Source organism: Mustela erminea, chromosome 14 (assembly GCF_009829155.1).
Source record: "Mustela erminea isolate mMusErm1 chromosome 14, mMusErm1.Pri, whole genome shotgun sequence".
Lineage (NCBI taxonomy): Eukaryota > Metazoa > Chordata > Mammalia > Carnivora > Mustelidae > Mustela > Mustela erminea.
The window spans coordinates 76,049,568-76,071,035 of record NC_045627.1 but is presented as its reverse complement, the minus strand read 5'-3'; the positions used below and the strand labels follow the sequence as shown (position 1 = coordinate 76,071,035).

The 21,468-nt window shown below is 36.3% G+C and overlaps 1 protein-coding gene across 1 annotated transcript in view; it reads left to right on the top strand.

Annotated features, from left to right (window-relative positions):
• CCDC186 (coiled-coil domain containing 186) overlaps positions 1–21,468 on the top strand; it is a 50,828-nt gene that overhangs the window by 7,656 nt on the left and 21,704 nt on the right. Inside the window, exons 2-6 of the mRNA XM_032312115.1 lie at positions 4,036–4,725; positions 8,666–8,792; positions 12,930–13,058; positions 18,822–19,034; positions 20,079–20,198. Coding sequence (XP_032168006.1) covers positions 4,070–4,725; positions 8,666–8,792; positions 12,930–13,058; positions 18,822–19,034; positions 20,079–20,198 — 1,245 coding nt within the window. The 5' untranslated portion in view covers positions 4,036–4,069. The remainder of the gene's footprint in view (positions 1–4,035; positions 4,726–8,665; positions 8,793–12,929; positions 13,059–18,821; positions 19,035–20,078; positions 20,199–21,468) is intronic.

Sequence of the window (21,468 nt, the reverse complement as noted above, 5' to 3'; positions counted from 1 at the left end):
TTAATTTGATGTCTTATCTTTCTGCCACTTTTGATTACGAGAGAAAATTTATTCCAGAAATTAAGAAAGATTTCAATCATTTAAAAAAAAAACAAAAAACTAAGCAACCAAAAACATTAATCACAAACTCCTTGTTCTACCTAAAGAAAGATTGAAGGTGTTAGTTCCCAGCTGCTTCGATTAAAGAAGAGGTAACTTAGCTCAAAATATGTCCCTTCTTTTTTTCTCTAGCTAGCCCTTTTGGAGTTGGGGGAAGAAGACCAGCCAGGGGAAGTAGAATTCTTATTATAGGAACCTCTAAAGAGGCAAGAGATAGCCCTGGTCTCATTCTCATTTGTCTGTTTGCATTTGATGGTGGTCTCTGTGGAGGTATTGTGTGGCTTTTTTAGGAGCAGTGTTGTAGTTTCCTAGGCCCTTCTGCCATCGAGGGGCAGCCCACTTCATAGGGCAGCTCCTGTTCCCTGTTGGCAGAGCCATTGTAGTACACACTTCAACCCCTTCTCTGGATTGGGTGGCACTTGGGCTGGTTCTGTCTCAAGTCACATGCCCATTTCATGGAGTAAGATTGAGAAACCAACATTTCAAGTGTTACAAGTATGAAGTGATTACACATGGATTGGGTTGTAAGTCGGGGACAATGGCAGTAGAAAAGAGTTGTATAATTGGAGACATGAAATTGGTAAAAGACTATGAGGGCAAAGGAAAGAAAGGATTCATGACTAGGAAAAATGATACCATTGTGGTGCCTGGGTGGCTCAGTCAGTTAAGCGTCTGCCTTGGGCTCAGGTCATGATACTAGAGTCCTGGAATCAGCCCCACATTGGGTGCTGTGCTCACTGGGGAGCCTGCTGCTCCCTGTTTACCACTCTGCCTACTTGTGCTCTCTCTCTGTCAAGTAAATAAAATCTTAAAATAAAAATAAAAATAAAAATGATACTGTTGACAGAAATAGAAAGGATTAACTGGAATTGCTCAATTATGGGAGCTATAATTTTGATTTGGGATTTATGCCATTTTGAGTTTGAGGTTTTCGTGGAACATCCATTTGAAATGTCTTTATTCAGGTGAAGATTTTAATATGGACATAGAGTGAAAGCAAACAGGTAATTTGTTATCTGTAACTCAAGAATATCAGACTGAAAGTAACTAATGTGGATATCAGCTAGGAGTTGTTGGTTCAAATTATCAAAGTGATTGAATTCTAGAAGGGAAAATAAAGTTGACAACTGAATTGTGGAAAATATGAATGCTGGATAAAAGGATAAGTCTTGACAAAGCATGACCTATGTTATCTAATGATAAAGTTTCTTCTTTATGCTGGAGAGTCATAATCGCTTTATATATTCTAATTTAAATAGATTCTTTGTTCTCTGTTTTGGTCAGCTGCTATAACATTGGTTATGATGTTTAAAACCATTCATTTTTAGATTTCTAAATAAAGATTTCAAATTCAGCAACACATTCACAAGTTATATCTTAAAGTGACTTACTTTATGAGGAACTATATAGAGTAATACCCCTATTTGAAAATTATTTTACTTTGTCCTAGATTTTGGAATACAGCATGCTTATGAGGCCTATTATTAACTTACTACATTAATTTGTATTGTATAAACCAAGACTTTAATACTAGTGTGGGCTTTGTCTTGTATATAGGATTACATATGCGGCAAGATAATGGTAATTTCTGTTTCGTTGTTTAGAAATATGTTATACAGATAAGTAATTTGTATTATTAAGGCTAATGACTATACTAGTTGATGCCCCAAAGGAAGAGAGAGGAGGAGGAAGTCTATACTACCTTTCTTAGAATAACTCCTCCCCATTTTTTGCATTCCTAGAATAATGTTCCCCAAACACTAGTTTTATCCTATCACTTCTGTACTTTAATTCTTTTTTTTTTTTTTTTTTTTAAAGATTTTATTTATTTATTTGACAGAAATCACAAGTAGATGGAGAGGCAGGCAGAGAGAGAGAGAGAGAGGGAAGCAGGCTCCCTGACGAGCAGAGAGCCCGATGCGGGACTCGATCCCAGGACCCTGAGATCATGACCTGAGCCGAAGGCAGCGGCTTAACCCACTGAGCCACCCAGGCGCCCTGTACTTTAATTCAATACTTGAGAATCTACTATGTGCTAGAAACTATGGTATAATAAAGTATACAAATCTATCATGATTTATTGTCATAAAATTCTGAGGACCTGACAGTCTTCTCTTACCCTTTTTCACCACCCCTCGACTAGGACTTCATCACATACCAATGAAAACATGTATGTTTCTGTTGTTAAAAAATTTTATATTTGTTTTGTTTTCCAGAAGTACACCTTCCATCTGAAATTTTTTCTTTTCTAGTTTGTCAAAACTCTGATCTGCCCCCCCCCTTTAAAAAGATTTTATTTATTTATTTGACAGAGAGATAGCACAAGTAGGCAGAATGGCAGGGAGAGGGAGAAGCAGGCTTTCCGCAGAGTGGGGAGCCCAATGTGGGATTAGATCCCAGGACGTTGGGATCATGACCTGAGCTGAAGGTAGCCAGCCGCTTAATCAGCTGAGCCACCCAGGTGCCCTTCATCTGCCCCTTTATTAATCCAACCTTATAAGACACTGATAACTCATCGACCTTATATGTGGTTTGTTGATATGATGAAAGAAGTTGACAATTTTTCATCAAGATTGCTGTAACATTTTATCTTTATTTCTTAGGATAATTTTTGAAGTTGACCAATTTTCAGAACATGGTTACTACTACATAGTATATACTATATACTACTATACTATATATGTAGTAAGTACAGTGTATATAATACATCTATATATACTACTATAGTATATATATATATAAATATACACAACTATATAGTAGCCATCATAAACAGTCTAAAAATGTATTCTGGTTGTTGAATTAGTTTGTCAGTGTTTCCGGTATGTCCCGGGCAGTGCAGATTGGCTCCATTTGAGTTGCACTGAACATTGTTTATTCTTGATGAGAATGTTTGGAGATACCATGGTACTTCCTAGATTTTTGCCTGGATGAAAAACAAATTCCTGTCAGGGATCCAGACTTCTTTTAGCTCAGCTTTAGGTGCCTGGGCTATAGATAGTTATGTTTTATTATTTAGTTTACCTTCTTTTTTTTTTGTTTTAAAGATTTTATTTATTTATTTGAGAGAGAGAGAGAGCATGAGAAGAGAGAGGTCAGCAGGAGAAGCAGACTCCCCACTGAGCAGGGAGCCCGATGTGGGACTTGATCCCGGGACTCCAGGATCATGACCTGAACCGAAGGCAGTCGCTCAACCAACTGAGCCACCCAGGCGCCCCTTAGTTTACCTTCTTAGTAAATTTTTATCATCATTAATGTGTATTGTTTTATAATCTTACTCTTCTAGTGTTTCCACTACCGTCTTATTTCCCCAGTATTTTATTATAGATTCTTGAAACTGTCTTTTTCCCCTCATGGAGCTGAAGGTATTCTAAACAATTCAGTTGAAGTCTAACAATTTAAACTGTAGATATTTCATACCCAACATCTTGTGGGGGTGATTAAGGAATGCCAAATTGTAGTTGAAGTGAAGTTGTATGAATGAATTAAAGGAGGGAAGAGTAGGACTTTTGCACCCTGCTGATTGTGGCACACTTGGATTGTCTGTCCTCTTCAGTTTTTGGGTCTCTCCCACGCCCCCCAACAAAAGAAAGTCTTTTAAAAGAGTTACTAGGGTGCCTGGGTGGCTCAGTGGGTTAAGCCGCTGCCTTCGGCTCAGGTCATGATCTCAGGGTCCTGGGATCGAGCCCCTCATCGGGCTCTCTGCTCAGCAGGGAGCCTGCTTCCTTCTCTCTCTCTCTGCCTGCCTCTCAGTGTACTTGTAATTTCTCTCTGTCAAATAAATAAATAAAATCTTTAAAAAAAAAAAAAAGAGTTACTAGTGGTAAAATTCATGGCCTTAGTTATTCTACGTCATGGAGTTTGTGCTAATACATATAATGTCTTGGTTTAAAAAACTTTATTTTTAAAAATTTTGATGTTTTGACTTTGTTTTAGATGTAAAACGAAGATCAGGAGCAGATTTGAAGAAATGCAGAGAGAAGTGGTGTCAATCAGCATGTCAGAGACAGAGCACATAGCCTCCATTTCTTCTGATGAAAATCTTGGGAAAACATATGAATTAAAGGAAGACTCCTGCAACTCGTTTTCTGTTGATGAAAGCAGCAGCTTAGAAAATGAGTCTAAACTGTCATCATTAAACTTTGATAAAACTTCTTGTCAGCCTAATGAACATAATCAAATTGAAGCGCAGGAAAATTGTATCCAATTGGATCATGGTGGAGATGAGGATTCTTGTGCTAAAATATGCCCAGAAAATTCTGAACAATTAGGTAATTTTCCTGGTGGAGATTTTACAAAGCAAATTTTAAAAACAAATGAAACAGAACAGACAGTAACACAAATACTGGCGGAATTAAGATCACCTACATTTACAGAAGCAGCGAATCAAAAGACTTATTCAGAAAGTCTCTATGATACAGACTGCACCAAAAAACTTATTTCAAAAATAAAGAATGTTTCAGCATCAGAGGATTTGTTGGAAGAAATAGAATCTGAGCTCTTATCTACAAAGTTTGCAGAAGAACACCGAGTACCAAATGGAATGAATAAGGGAGAACACGCATTAGTTATGTTTGAAAAGTGTGTGCAAGAGAAGTATTTACAACAAGAGCACACCATAAAGAAGTAAGTTTTTAATTTTGGGGGGATTTTCTCCCCCTGCTGGGGTTAAAGATTGAATTCTTTAAGGGAAGGTATCATCTTGGCCATTTTTAATTCCACAACAGACATGCATGTTGTAGTTGATCAACAAATAATGCATTTAAATAATTGAGCAAATACCAGGTTTGTCTAGTTATTCAATATGTGCCTAAAGGAATAAATACTAATGTGAGTTCATTACAGATCTAGAAATATTTATAAAGACAACTCCAGTTTCTCAGTTTCAAAAGAATATAGAGCATAATGTCAAAACTATGGGAAATTCAAAAGAAAATAAGTCATGCGATTCAGAATTTCTTAAAATTCCCATTGTAAATTCATTGGTTTTTTTAAGAATGAAAATTTAGAGAAGAGTTGGTTGGTTATCAGTAATTAATATATTTTTAGACTTCCTTGGATTTGGGGGTTAATTTCTGTTTCAATGATAGTTTAGTTTTATTTTATCTTTTCTTGATAGTATTATATCATCCTGTATTTTAGTCTGGATTTTTATATCTAAGTGTAACAAATGTTTAGTCTTTTTTTTTTCTTTTTTTAAAGATTTTATTTATTTATTTGAAAGAGAGCGCATAAGCAGGGAGGGGAGGGAGAAACAGGTTTCCCACTGAGCAGGGAGTGGAGCAGATCTCAGACTCCGGGATCATGACCTGAGGCAAAGGCAGATGTTTAACTGAGCCCCCCAGACACCCCTAGGTAGTCTTTTATAACCTTTAAGAAAGGAAAGTAAAACATGCTACCCTTTTTAAAATACAGACTGATTCTCTCTTTTTTTTTTGAATAATGCTTAAGAGATTTGGAATGGGATGTACATATACAGAGAAAGTGGAGGAGGAAGTCTATATAGTACAGGAGGCTGACAGAAAAAAATATACCATAATCCAGCTATTACTAGATATGTAACTGGCTTTTTTTTTTTTTTTTTTGGACTATTTCATTTATTTATTTGATAGAGAGGGAGAGCATGTTCACAAGCAGGGCAAGTGGCTGGCAGAGGCAGAGGGAGAAGCAGGCTTCCTGAAGATCAGGGAACCTGTAGGGCTTGATCCCAGGACCCTGGGATCATGACATGAGCCAAAGACAGATGCTTAACCAACTGAGCCACCTCAGTACCCCATGTAACTGGCTTTTAATCATCTCCTTGCTTCTAGTGTTTTCTCTTCTAGACTTTCTTACTTAGTTGATCAGTCTTCCCCAAACCATCTTTGGTTTATTCAGTGAACTGTAATCTCTCAAGCATTCAGAACCCCTCTTTTTTTCTAGTTTTTGTTTTTGTTTTTGATTGTGACAAAATACACATAAATTTTACCATCTTAACTATTTTTAAGTGTACAGTTCAGTAATGTTAGGTTAATTCATATTTTTGTGCAACGAATCTGTGTAGCTTTTTCATCTTGCAAATCTGAAACTCCATACCGTTGGCTTAAATTTTCCTGAATGCATCTATTTCCAGATGTCTTTGTATACACATCCATTGTTCTATTTTCTAACATCAGTGTGTTGTCCAGGGTCCTAACCGGAATTCTTAATTAAGAGCGATTAGTTGTGCATTGGATGTAACCGTTTGATTACTTGTGAACTGCAGCCAGGATCCTTGTGCTACAGGTAGTTTTCTGCAACAACTTGAGTGTACACCAAATCAAATAATCTAAGTTAAACCACTGTGCCAAAGAGCTTTAATAAACTTGCATGTTACATTTTTCTCCTTCCCAAACATTTTCGTGATTTGCTTCCTCGCTGTGGTCCTTTGCTCCTCAGGCCCACCCTGACTACCTTATCCGAATGCACCCCTCAAAGGGCACCTGCGCGGCTCAGTTGGGTGAGCATCTGACTCTCGGCTTTTGCTCCACTGGTGGTCTCAGGGTGGTGAGATCTACCTCATTGCCAGGCTCTGTGCCCAGTGGGGAGTCTGCTGGAGACTGGAGAGAATCTGGTGGGTGGCACCCACCCCTCTACTCCCCCCACCCTTCCACCCCAGACCATGTTCGTAATTGCTCTGTCTCAAATAAATTTAGTAAATCTTTAAAAAAATAAAATCAGGGACGCCTGGGTGGCTCAGTTGGTTAAGCGGCTGCCTTCAGCTCAGGTCATGATCCCAGCGTCCTGGGATTGAGTCTCACAACGGGCTCCTTGCTCAGCAGGGAGCCTGCTTCTCCCTCTGCCTCTGCTTGCCACTCTGTCTGCCTGTGCTCACTCTCTCTGACAAATAAATAAATAAAATCTTGAAAAATTAAATAAAATCACTGCTCAAGTCACTCTCTGTCCTCTTGCCCTCCTTCTTTAGTTTTTTTTTTTTAATAGGATGTGATCACTATCTGATATTTTACTGTGTTTGTTTTTATTTTCTCCCTTTGAATGTAAGCACCATGGCCGGGGGATGGTTTGCTGACCTACTTCACACAGAAGAGTATAGGAACATAGTACGTACCCAGTAAGCATTTGTCCAGTGAATGAATGATCCTCAAAGTAGGAGAAAGATGTAGGCTATGGAGCTAGACTTAGGTCCAAATCTCAGTTGAAGCACTTACTAACTCTGTGACCTGAAACAAGTGGCGGGCTTCAGGGTTTTTGTTTTTCTTTTTCTTTTTTTTTTTTTTTTAAATTCATAAAACGGTTAATTTCATAGGCTTATTTCATAAACCTGAATATTAAATAATGCACTTAAATTTAGTAGGGGTGCCTGGGGTTGCTCTTTTGGTTAAGCAACTGCCTTCGGCTCAGGTCATGATCCCAGATTCTCAGATTGAGTCGCGTCTGCTTCTCCCTCTGACCTCCCCTCTCATGCTCGCTCTCACTCTCTCTGTGTCTCTATCTCAAATTAATAAATAAAATATTTTTTAAAAAAGATAAACTTAGTTGGGGCACCTGGGTGGCTAAGTGGGTTAGGCCTCTGCCTTCAGCCCAGGTCATAATCCCAGGGTCCTGGGATCAAGCCCCGCATGGGGCTCTCTGCTCAGCAGGGAGCCTGCTTCCCCCTCTCTCTCTGCCTGCCTCTCTGCCTACTTGTGAGCTCTATCTGTCAAATAAATAAATAAAATCTTAAAAAAAAAGATAAACAGTAAATATAATTGTGCAATAAGTGTTAACTAATAGCTATTGCTATTAATAATTCCAAAGTATTAGCTGTTAGCCTCTTTAGGTGTCTTATTTATATTTTTCTAGGGGACACAAAATGAAATTTCTGCTCAAACTTTTATATTTTTTATGTTTTTTTATGTTATTTTGGTTTCTTTATTATTAGAATGTTAATTGAATATTCTTAAAATCTCCCATCCAAGTACTAACCAGGCCCGACCCTGCTTAGCTTCCGAGATCAGACGAGATCGGGCGTGTTCAGGGTGGTATGGCCGTAGACGGAATATTCTTAAAGTCTAAAGCAAGGAAAAAAAAATCTAAAGCAAGGTTTTTCACCCTTAGCACTGTTGGCATTGGGGCAGATCATTCTTTGGTGCTGGTGGGACTGTCTGTACTGTGCATTGTAAAATGTTTAACATCCCCAACCTCCACCCAAAAGAATCCAGTAGCAACCCCCCAGCCCTGTTGTGGCAACCAAAAATGTTCCCAGGCAAATGCCTGGAAGGGCTTTGCCTCAGACTGAGAACTACTGATCTGGAGGAGTTCAGATCCTGAAGGGATGAAGTGCATAGCTGAGATACCCAAAGTGGTAAATTGGAGAGAGTGTGGTTTTCTTTATCTGATTATAATTCACTTGATTTGAAATACACAGCTTCACAGAGGAAGTTAATAGCCTGACTGCCAGAAAATGTTTTGTAAAGTATAATATATGATTACAAAAGGACTGCTTAGGAATGTTAATATATTAATCATAAGTATCTATAATCTGCAAACATATTTCACATCTCCATTTTTAATTATGTATTACTTATACTGCTATTTTTATATTTAGGTTAATTAAAGAAAACAAGAAGCATCAGGAACTCATCTTAGACATTTGTTCAGAAAAAGACAATTTAAGAGAAGAACTGAAAAAAAGAACAGAAACAGAGAAGCAGCATATGAGCACAATTAAACAGGTAAAGAGACAAAAATCTTTAAACACTACACTTCAATTTCTAAAATAAATACATTCTTGAAAATTTGTATATAAATTGAAGTTCTGTAACCTAAATTGTATTTTAATTGCAGAGGATTGTTTGGTGTGTAAAGCATTCTTTTTTTATGAAATGGGAATCATAGCCTGATTTTTATTCTCTTATGAAAATTTGTATTTTTATAGGATACATGTGGTGTATTTTTCTATATATAATAGAAGTCTGAGGAAAAAGATTTGATTTGGCAGTCAGACTTCCTACCCCTTAAAGGAAGAAGCAGCAATATGTACCTTAAAGGTTATATCTAGCATTAGAATATTTATAAGCTTATAGTTTAAGGTGATTTCATTCTCAGTATTATTGTGAACTCTTTATTTTTCTGAGTTGCCTTTTTTTCCTTCTGTGGATAGGATTAGAAGCATTTTAGCCTTAAGAAGACTTTTGTCTCACCCTTCACCAAAAACTAGGTAATGGGGAAAAAAAACCAGTAAACAATTGATAATAAAAATTAAATCAAGTTTTAGTTGCTTATGTCTTGGTATACTTAACACACCATTGCATGGTTGGAAGGTGATTGTATTTGGAAATTTTTTATGATTTTTATGTGCTTTAGACCTATACCACAATAAACCAAACTTAGAATTTTAAAATGTGAGGGAAGCTTAATAATGGACGGAAGCCACATTTTCGTAGGTGGGTCTCTGCTGATGACCAGAAACTTCAGAGCAAGTATATGGCAGAGAACCAGAGCTGTTCTTTTCATAAGCTTGTTAGTGGTTGTGCCTGTTCAAAGGAGAAAATTGGATTCTTCTTTCTTCTGCTAGCCAGTATAGCAGGATTTTTTTTTCTTAATTTTATCTCTAGATCTCTACCTTTCAGTATGGCAACTACTAGATAGCCTTTGAGCCCTTGAAAGGTGGCTAGTCCAAATTAAGAAACACTGTAAGTATGAAATACGCACTTATTTTGAAGACTTAGTATAAAAAAAGTAAATTATCAATTTTTCAAGTTGATTATGTGTCAAAAATAATATTTTGGATATATTAAGTTTAGTATTCATTCCATGTTTTGCTTCTTTTAAAATGTGTCTAGTAGAAAATATAAATTACACATATGGCTTTTATCTTATTGGACAGTGTCATTCTAGGTAATCCTTTCACAAGGAAAATTAGTACCCATATTCTATAAGCTAACATTTAGGGTTTTTTTTTTTCCATTTGCTTTATTGAGATATAATTTAAATACCATGCAATTCACCCATTTCAAAGTTTACTGTTCAGTGGTTTTTAGTTGTACAACCTTTACTACCATCTTAGACCATTCTATCACTTCTGCCCCTGCAAAGAAACCCCATATCCATTAGTTATCAGTCCATAGGATTTTACGTATACAAGATCATGACATCTGCAAATAGGGAGTTTTACGTATTCCTTTCCAATCCAAGTGCCTTTTATTTCATTTCTTGCCTGATTGCCTGGTCTTGACCTTCCAGTAGGGTGTTGAGTAAAAGTGGCAAGAATGGATATCCTTCTCTCATTCTTGATCTTAGGGGGAAAGCATTCAGCCTGTTATGATTAAGTTACAATGCTAGTTGTGGGTTTTTCACAGATGCTGTCAGTTGTGAAGAAGTACCTTTTTATTCCTACTCTGTTTTTATCATGAAGGAATTGAATTTTATTAAATGCATTTTCTGAATTTATTGTAATGATTACGTTTGTTCTGTTGATATGGTGCATTATATTAAATGATTTCTGGATGTTAAGCCAGCCTTGCATTGCTAGGATAAATAGCTTTGGGTCATGGTGTATATTTCTTTTTATATATTACAGGATTGTTTTGCTGGTACTGTAATTTCCATTGATCAAAAATTTGTCTGTATTCATAAGAGATATGGGTCTTATAGCTCTTTTTCTTGTGATTTCTTGGTTTTGATGTCACGGTAATATTGACCTCATAGAATGAGTTGGGGAGTGTTTCTTCTTTCTTGGGGAAGAGTTTGTGAAAAATCAATTTGGTATTAATTCAGGGCGCCTGGCTGCCTCAGTCTGAGGAGTGTGTGACTATTGATCTTGGGATCATGAGTTTGAGTCCTGTGTTAGGTATAGAGATTACTTAAAAATAAAGTCTTAAAAAAAGAATTGGTATTCTTTAAATGTGTGGTAGAATTTATCTGTGGCGTCTCCTGGGCTTGACTGTTTCTTGGTAGGTTTTTTGTTTTGTTTTGTTTTGTTTTACTAATTAAATCTCTCTCTCTTTTTTTAAGATTTTATTTATTTATTTGACAGACAGGGATCACAAGTAGGCAGAGAGAGGAAGGGAAGCAGGCTCCCTGCTGAGCAGAGCCCTACATGGGGCTTGATCACCAACTGAGCCACCCAGGCAATCCACTAATTAAATCTCCTTACTTAACAGGTCTGCTCAGATTTTCTGTCTCTTCTTGAGCCATTTCAGTAGTTTTGTCCTTCTAGGAATTGTCCTTTTATTTTATCCAGGTTAAATTGGCTGTAGTATTCATTTATACTGTTTTTATTTCTGTAAGGTCAGTATGTCCCTCTTTTATTTCCATTCTAGAAATTTGAGTCTTCCCCCACCCCCTTTTTTACCTAAAGTCTTGTCAATTTTGTCAATCTTTTCAAAGAACCATTTTGTTGAATTTTCCATTTTTCTATTTTCTATTTAATTTTCATTCTAGTATTTATTATTTTTCCTTCCTCTTGCTGGCTTTAGGTTTAGTTTGCTTTTCTTTTTCCAGTACCTTAAGAGGAAAGTTTGAGTTACTGATTTGAGAGCTTTCTTCTTTTTAATACAGGTGTTTTTAGCTATAAATTTCCCTCTAAGCACTGCTTCAGATACATCCCCTAAGTTTCGGTATGTTGTATCTTTCTATTTCTAATTTCTTCATATTTTCTAATTTTCCTTATGATTTCTCCCATTTATTGAAGTGTTGTTTGATTTTTACATATTTGTGAATTTCTCATATTTCTTGCTGCTTCTGATTCTAGTTTCATTTCATTGTGGTTAAAGAACATACTTCATAAAGTTTCAGTCTTTTTTTTTTTTGATTAACATATAATGTATTATTTGCCCCAGGGGTACAGGTCTATTAATCATCAGTCTTACACAGTTCACATCACTCACCATAGCACATACCCTCCCCAGAATCCATAGATTTCAGTCTTTTGGGTTTATTGAGGTTTATTTTATGACCTAGCATATGTTTGGTCCTAGAGAATATTCCACGTGTACTTGATGAGCATGTGTATTCTCCCACTTGTTGGGTGTAATGTTGCATGTGTTAGATCAGTTGTTTCATAGTTTTGCCTCAAGTCTCCTCTGTTTGCTTGTCAATCTTCTGTCTAGTTCTGTTCATTATTGAAAGATTCCCAACTATGAATCACCTCCTTCATTTCTGTCACTTTTTGGTTCATGTATTTTAGTGCTGTATTATTAGGTACATATATACTTAGAATTATTATAAATTAACCATTTAATCATTAAGAAATATTCCTCTCTCTGGTAACTTTTTTTTGTGGTTTATTTTGTATGTTAGTAGAGCCACTCCTATTTTTTTATGGTTGTTACTTGCTTGCTGTATCTTTTTCCATCCTTTTTCTTTGATCTGTATCTTTGAAGCTAAGGCATGTCTTACAAATAGATAGTGTATTGTTGGATCTTGTTTTTTTTACTCCAGTCTGACAATCTCTGCCTTTGATATGGTTATTTAATACAATCTAATGTTGTTACTGACAGTACATTTATGTTTGCCTTTTTTTCTGTGTCTCATGTCTGTTTTGCTCCTCTGTCCCTCCCTTACTGCTTTCTTTTGTATTAAGTAAATATGTAACATTTGAATTTCTTTCATATTTTCACTGTATTTTTTTGAGTTATATCCGTAGTGATTGTTCTAGAGCTTACCATGTCCATCTTATCAGAATCTGTATCAGCTTTATACTGCCTTAGTTCTGATGAGATTCAGAAGCATTATACTACCATTTACTTTTGATTTCTGTTTGAGGTGTATGTTCTCTGTGTTCCCTTTCTTTGTTTATATTTATTTGAAGTATTGGTGGTCTGTTTGGTATAGCTATAAAAATAATCTGGAAATAATTTTCTCTACAGTTAGAATCAAGAATAGAAGAACTTAGTAAAGAAGTTAAAATTTCCAAAGATAAACTAGTAGCTCAAGACATCGCAGCTAAAAATGCAGTTCAGCAGTTGCATAAAGAGATGGCCCATCGGATGGAACAGGTATTTTTCAAATTATTACTATTATTAACTTTATATTCTGGTGATTTTTTTCTTGTTTAATATAAACTAATCTGTTAGACTGTTTTGGGTATCAGTGGTATAGAATAGGTAATTAATCTTTCTTAAAATGCTAAAGCAATACATAAATATGTGCTAATTACAAAAATATTTTTAATAAATTAAGGAAGCATTCAGAGGTGCTGGGTGGCTCAGTCAGTTAAGCATCTGCCTTCAGGTCAGATCATGATCCCAGGGTCCTGGGATCCAGCCCCGCATCAGGCTCCCTGCTCAGCGGAGAGCCTGCTTCCTCCTCTCTCTCTGCTGCTCCCCCTGCTTGTGCACATTCTCTCTCTCTCTCTCTCTCTTTTCTGTGTCAAAATAAAATCTTCAAAAGATAAAAAAACAAGGAAGTATACAGAACAAAAAGTGAAAATCCTCCTTCATTTGTACTTCTCTCTTCCTACACCCAAATCCTTGCTATTCCATTCCTTGTTCCGAGGCCAATTATTGGGATTTTGTTTATGTATTTTAGTACATATACATGTATAAGTCCCACAAGCTTTTGTGTATGTATTCATATACTTACTCTCCTCCTACTTGATTGGAATCTTACTTTGCATCTTTTCGGGGTTTTTTTCCCCCACTTAATACACCTTGATCATCTTTTTGAGTTGGTATATATGGATTTCAGAAGAGATCATTTTTTTTTTAATTAACATATAATGTATTATTAGGCCCCAGGGGTACAGGTCTGTGAATTGCCAGGTTTACACACTTCACAGCACTCACCATAGCACATTCCGTCCCCAGTGTCCATAACCCCACCACCCTCTCCCTCAGTTTGTTTTGTGAGATTAAGAGTCTCTTATGGTTTGTCTCCCTCCTGATCCCATCTTGTTGCATTTATTCTTTTCCAACCCCCCATGTTGCATCTCCACGTCCCCATATCAGGGAGATCATATGATCATTGTCTTTCTCCAATTGACTTACTTCGCTAAGCATAATACCCTCTAGTTCCATCCACGTCATCGCAAATGGCAAGATTTTATTTCTTTTGATGGCTACATCAGAAGAGATCATTTAAACACTGTTTTAGTTACTATTATTACCTGAGAGCCTCCTTTTTTTTTCCCCCCTAAGATTTTAAGACAGCGCCTCATGTGGAAGCAGGAGCTGGAGGGGGCAGGGGCAGTACAGAGGGAAGAAGCAGACTCCCAGCTGAGCAGGGAGCCGGAGGCCACGGCCCCAGTCTCAGGATCCTGAGGTCATGCCTTGAGCCAAAGGCAGATGCTCAACAACAGAGCTTCCCCTGAACACCTCCTTAAATGTGTAATCTTAGTTATCTTCATTTCCTAGCACCATGCCTGACAACTGTTCGTCTTTATGGTGAATTGAATCAGAAAGTATTAACTGACTGCTAACACTGTTAGTGAGATGGATCCTGTCCTCTCTACCCTGAAGCTACTATCATAGGTAGCTTTCTTTCCTTTTTTTTTTTTTTTTTTAAAGATTTTATTTATTTATTTGATGGAGAGATAGCACAAGAAGGCAGAGCAGCAGAGGGAAAAGGAGAAGCAGGCTCTCCCATGAGCAGGGAGCCTAATGTGGGACTCAGTCCCAGGACCCTGGGATTATGACCTGACCTCAAGGCAGAGCCACCCTGGTGCCCCATAAGTAGCTTTCTAGAAGGACTTTAGGAAACAGATGAACCTCAACCTTTATTTCAGTGATTCTTTTCAATATGATGATTTCAAACCTATGCTATTAGTTCTCAAACTTTTTGTACTAACTGAAGAGAAATAAGATGAGACCTTACGATGTCAGTAAACTCAAAAATAGCCGCTAACTAGAACCAATTGGTAAGCTTTTTAAACAGTATATTCTTTGAAGTTTGTTTTAGAATAAAAACAGAATAGTAGTTGGATATACACTGTAACAACTCAAAGAGTTAAAAAATGAGTCTTCTTCCAAACCTTTTTTTCCATTTTCCCCCTTCCCAGAGGTATCCATTGCTGCCACTTTCCTGTGTGTTCTTCCCCAAATGTTTGTTGCATAGACAAGCATGTATGTATTCCCGGATTTACTCCTTCATTCCACTCCTTTTTAAAAAATGGCCAACATGTTGCATTCACCACTATGTAACTGTTGCTTCTATAATGATGAAGAATTTAGGTGAAGTTACTAATAGAGGCTAATATTTTGAGATTTAGCTATGTGCCAGGCCTTGTTTAAAAAACACTTTGCAATTTATTTCATCTTCACAATGATGCTAAGAGGTGGGTATTATTATGTAGATTTTCGAGATTATTTCATTTAAATATTTCTACATCTCCTTCCTTCCTTTTTACCCCTACCTTTTCCTCTCAACTTTTGAGTTTTCAAGCCCATAAAAAGGTAAAGGAATAGCAAAATGAACACTAGTTTATCCTTCACGTAGAGTCACCAAACCTTGTAAATTTTACTTAGAAATAGATTCCAAGTATGAGTGTGTACACACACACACACACACACACACACACACAGTACATTACCCAGTTTAATTTTCCAGCTTGAAGTTTTTCCATTTCTCAGACTAGATAGGTAGAATGAATTTGAACCTCAGACTTACAAGAGTATAAATTTATAAATTCTCAGGGAATTTATGGCATGTTCCCTTTATCTCCCCATGGCCTGGTATTGAGAAATGTCTGCAGGGCAATGAAGAGTTCAGGCGCGTAGCATTCCATTCTGGATTCCTGGTTCCTCTAGCTTCTTTGGCCCTGGGGAGTTTCTCATACTTTCTTGAGAGCTCAACTGTTTATTAAAAGGATGTTTGTGGGGCGCCTGGGTGGTTCAGTCAGTTGAGTGTCCTACTCTTGGTTTCATCTCACGTTGTAGTCTCACGGATGTGAGATTGTGGGATGGAGCCTCCAGTGGGTTCCAGGCTCAGTGGGGAGTGCTTCTCTCCCTCTCCATCTGCCCCTCCCCCGCACGTGTGTGCATGGTCTCCCTGTCTCTCAAATAAATGAATCTTTAAAAAAAAACAAAAGGATGTTTCTTATATTTCATCTAAAACTTTTGGTGTTTTGATGGGGATAGTTTATCTGCCATATTTCATTATTTTAATTTTAACCGGCTGTTGAATCCTGTTGATTATCTTATTCATGCTTTCTTTAAGTTCTTCCAAGTCAATGGTATATGTCTTAAGCTGGTCAAATTCAAAGATTTACTGGCTCTTCTTCCTTTATCTGTATGGTAAATGGACTGACTTTCTGTGGAAGCTTAAGTAGTAGTTACTGTATCGTCAGTACTCCAGCAGTTCTGGGAGGCAGGTGCTGCCATTGTTTGGGTTGAAACCTAGAAACATGAACTTTTTTAGCACTCCAGGTTATTCCTTCGCAGCTGATCCATGGATGACTGAGTAACAGGACATCCCTGCTATAGTCAAGAACCTTGTGATATTTTACTTTCTCTGTCCCTTTTCTGGTTTTTCTGCCTCTCAATTTCAGTGATGCCTCCATCCTGCCCCCAGTTATCTTACTAAAACATACATTTAATAAAAGTTTCCATTTTATAAATGTTTTGGCTTCCCGTTGCCTATTGGATAAAATTTCAACTCATTAGCACAATAAGAGGAGCCCTTCTTCCTTTGAAGATTTAATCTGTACTAGTCTATTTCAAACTACTTCCTCCCCAGTCCCAACTAACAGGCCAAAATTAAATCCTACAGAATGTCTTGGTATCCTCTAGAAAGTCATGCTATTTTATACCTTTAGGCATTTTCGCATTTCTTTGTACATTTTATGTATATATGTTGTGCATGTAATGTGTAGATGTTTTGTTTATATGTTGTTAACACTGGGGAGTGAGCTCTTCTGGGACAGAAACCACAACTTACCTTATTTCTAAAAGCCAGTATGTTTCTGAGCATCAGCCTGTGAATCCAGACTTCTTTTTAATTTGATGTTACAATTAATTACCTTTTCTAAAGATAGCTATTCAGTTACCTAAAAAACATAGCTAATTCTTTAAACCCGTTCCAGCACAGTTTTCTCAGTCCTTGCTCACAATTACATTGTAAAATCCTCAGGGATCTCTGACGTTCCTATTCCAGTGTTTCCCTTAATTTCTCTAGAAAATTAGTAAGCTATTTCAGTGGGGGGAAAATCCCAATTGTACAATTTAAAAAGGTACTTCTGGGGCGCCTGGGTGGCTCAGTGGGTTAAGCCGCTGCCTTCGGCTCAGGTCATGATCTCAGGGTCCTGGGATCGAGCCCTGCATCGCTCAGCAGGGAGCCTGCTTCCTTTTCTCTCTCTCTCTCTGCCTTCCTCTCAGTGTACTTGTAATTTCTCTCTGTCAAATAAATAAATAAAATCTTTAAAAAAAAAAAAAGGTACTTCTATGTATAGTATTCTGTGTTGACTGGATATGCTCATCAGCTTTATAGGAACTTCATGAGACATTATTTTCAGTTTTCATCAGAGCATGGGAGCTTTTCCTACATTCTCTTAACATTTTACCATCTTCAATTCAGTTATAGCATCAGTTGGCATTTACTACTAGATACCATTGAAAATCCCTAAAGTTTAAGGTTCTATCTTTTATAATGTAAATATGTGCTCCATCATATTTGCAAATTGTGAATTTAAATGTAGTTAAATGAAGGGTTTTCTGTAAAAGTTTCATTGCATAGAACTTCAGAATATGAGTATCAGCTTATATTAAAACAATTTTAAGTGTATAGATGTCACATTTAGAAAACAATTTTAAGAGTGTATAGATGTCACATTTAGTCCAATTAGGTATTTTTTTTATTAAGTGAAATACTTTTTATTTTTTCTTTTTTAGAGATTTTATTTATTTGAGCGAGAGAGCACATGAGGGAGGAAGAGACAGAGAGGAAGAAGCAGACCCCCTGCTGAGCAGGGAGCCCGCCTATCTGGGTTCAGTCCCAGGACCCTGAGATCATGAACCTACACTTAACCAGTGAGCCTCCCAGGCACCCCATTAAGTGAAATACTTTAGAAAGTTTTTCATATACATGAAGTCAAATGGTTAATTAGCATACAGTTACTTACTTTTTGCAAGGGAGCTAAGATTTTTTAGATTTTAGGAGTTGTCAGCCATACAGTCAGGGTCCTGACAGAAAACAGAAACTGCTGATTTGAAAATTTAATTAAGGGACTCTTTACAAAAGGTATAGATAAGGTATAGGGGGCCCAAAGGGGAAAATGCAGGGTCCTGTGGTGCTTGAGAAGCCATTGTTACTCTTTTGAGCTAAAGGAATAAGGAGAGGGAACAGGTAGTGCTACTCAGAGTGGCTAATTGTATGGTAAAGGCACCTGACTTCATCGTGGCCTTGAGCCAACCTGTTGTGATTATGGAGGAGCCAGATCTCACTCTTGGTCTGTACTGGTGCCTTCTTTTTGACTGGCTGGAAGTTACAGGGGCGCAAGGAACCTTATTGATAGTCCATGGTAGCCATCTTCCCAAAGCACAGTGTGGGATAGGAAGAGTAGAAAAGTGGATCTGGAGGAGTAAACAGAAAGTACCAACTATGTCAGCCAAAGTAAAAAAAAAAAAAAACCACAAGTATTAGTGATACTAATTTGTTCACTGTATCATTTTCCTGTGATTTTTAATTTTTCCTTTCATTAAAAAATTTCATGACACACGTCCTAGGAATGTTGTACAAAAAACAGAAAATACATTGGTAATATTACAAAAAATATTTTTTATTTTGGTTTCTAAAAAATTTTTATTAATGCTGGATATTTTTCAAAGGCCAACAAAAAATGTGAAGAGGCACGCCAGGAAAAAGAAGCAATGGTAATGAAGTATGTAAGAGGGGAGAAGGAATCTTTAGATCTTCGAAAGGAAAAAGAGATACTTGAAAGAAAACTCAGAGATGCGAATAAAGAATCTGAGAAAAACACTAACAAAATTAAGCAGCTTTCTCAGGAGAAAGGACGGTTGCACCAGCTGTATGAGACAAAGGTATAAATTGTGGTGGTGTACTTGAGTTGAAATTTATTCTTTTTGCTTTTCCTTATCTAATCAAATAATCATAACTATGTGGTTAAATTCACTATTACACATAAAGTTGTTTTTGTTAATATACCTTCTGAGAACATGAATGCTTTAGGGTCTTATTATTTATATTATATTACATATTTATATTTTATGTTTGATATATTTGATATGTTTTTATATTTTTAATATATATTTATATTATAATTTATATTATTTAGCATCTAATTTAGTATCTTGTTACATGTTTTGAAAAGGTTTTTGCTGGGAAAAATGAGATATTGATACATGTTGTTTATTAAATAACTTTTTCTTGATAGATATTTTTTAAAAACTTTCTTTTAATATCTATCTATTGAAGAAATGAGTTTCTGCTCCAAAAGAACATTTTATTTTGGTAAAATACATACATAGTAGGATCAAGATATGAAGAGTTTTTCAGTGAGAATCGTGTATTTTGATTGGAATCTTAATGTAACACTTATTTATCATAGAATAGAATTTTTTTTTTCTTTTTAAAGAAAAACATGTTCTCTTTAAATGCTTCCCAAAGAAATTTAATTACTGAGCATTCCAGAGTCCTTGCTCTTAACTAGCAGCCTCATGGCGTGGTCTTATTTCTAGTCAATTATCATTTCTTGATAATGTTATTTTTTTTATTAATTAACTTTTAGTCCAGGAATGTTGTCATTGTTCTCAGGAATTCTAGAAAAATTTAATTTGTATTTCACCTTAATGCCAGCCAGTGAGAAGAATCATAAAGGTGTACTTGTTCTTGCAACATATCTGGTTGTTTGAAATAAATGTTAATCATCTTATGTCTATTGATTGGATTTAGGGTTTTGCTGCTCTCTTATCATTTGAACTTTGAATTAGGTTTATGGTGGTCATAGTATGCTAACCCTCAAATATAGTGTTATTAAACTGATTATTTTGAGGAGGTATAAAAGATAAACAAGTAATTGATTGATGGTTTAAATGAAAAAACATGACCTAGTGATATTGTTTTAGGAAAGTGAAACTACTAGACTCACCAGAGAAATTGACAAATTAAAGGAAGATATCAACTCTCATGTCATTAAAGTAAAATGGGCACAAAACAAATTAAAAGCAGAAATGGATTCACACAAGGTAAGTATTGTAATGCAGTGGAAAAATTATCAGAACCAGTTTTAAGAGCAAATGCAGGGGCATCTGGGGGGCTCAGTCAGTTAAGTGACCGACTCTTGATTTCATCTCAGGCTGTGATCCTCAGGGTCAGGAGGTAGAACCCCATATCAGGCTTCATGCTCAGCTCGAATTCTGCGTGGGACTCTCTCTCCCTCTCCCTGGCCTGACCGCTGCATGGGTGGACATGCACTTTCTCTCTAAAATGAATAAATCTTTTAAAAAGCAAATGCAGTAAAGTTAATAAGGCATAAAGCTTAATTTAGTGATTTCTGTGGGATAGATTGGGCTTAAATGTTTGGTGATTGTGAAAAGATATTTCCTTGTGTGATTTACATCTTAAATTAGAATGTTATATTTTGTCATAAATTGTAAAAAAAATACTAAATTTTATCATTCATTATTTACAATTCCAAAACTGACTTTGTTCTTTAAGCAATTCTTGGTATCTGTATTTTATATTAAACATTGTCAGAAATTTGGGGGAAAGAGGAGAGTCTGTAGGTTGTCAAAATAGAAAGCAAACTCTGGAAATTTAAAAAATATCAGTGATGCTAAAAGAGTGTTTCCATATCTGTTTATTATAAATATAATTCTATTGGTATTATGCCTAATGAATATCATTAAAAAAAAAAGTAATGTAATGAAAAATGATCATAAAGGCTGGTACCTGATGCCATTTTAAGCACTAACTGAACTTGTATAAGAATTAATAAAAATCTGAAGATGATAGAATGTGAAGGAAAAGAACAACTCTGAAATATTTAAATAGAAGAGCAATGTTATAACAGCTCCCAAGTTTTCAAAAATAGGGCTAATGGTATTGTTTCAAATCATAATCATAGATTATCTCAGTAAATACTTTTTTTTAATGTTTCCTCCAACCTAATCTTTTTTGTTTTTTTTAAGATTTTTATTTATTTATTGGACAGAGAGAGAGAGAGAGAGAGAGATCACAAGTAAGCAGAACAGCAGGCAGAGAGAGGGGGAGAAGCAGGCTCTCCGCTGAGCAGGGAGCCTGATGTGGGGCTTGATCCCAGGACCCTGAGATCGTGACCCGAGCCAAAGGCAGAGGCTCAACCCACTGTACTACCCAAATGCCCCTCATTAAATACTTCTAAGTCAGCAGAATTGTTAATAACATTTGGACATTTTTGCATATAATATTATCAGATATTATCACAGAAAACTGTAGGGAGAGATGTCTGTGTTGACAGTAATCAAAGAATAGAGA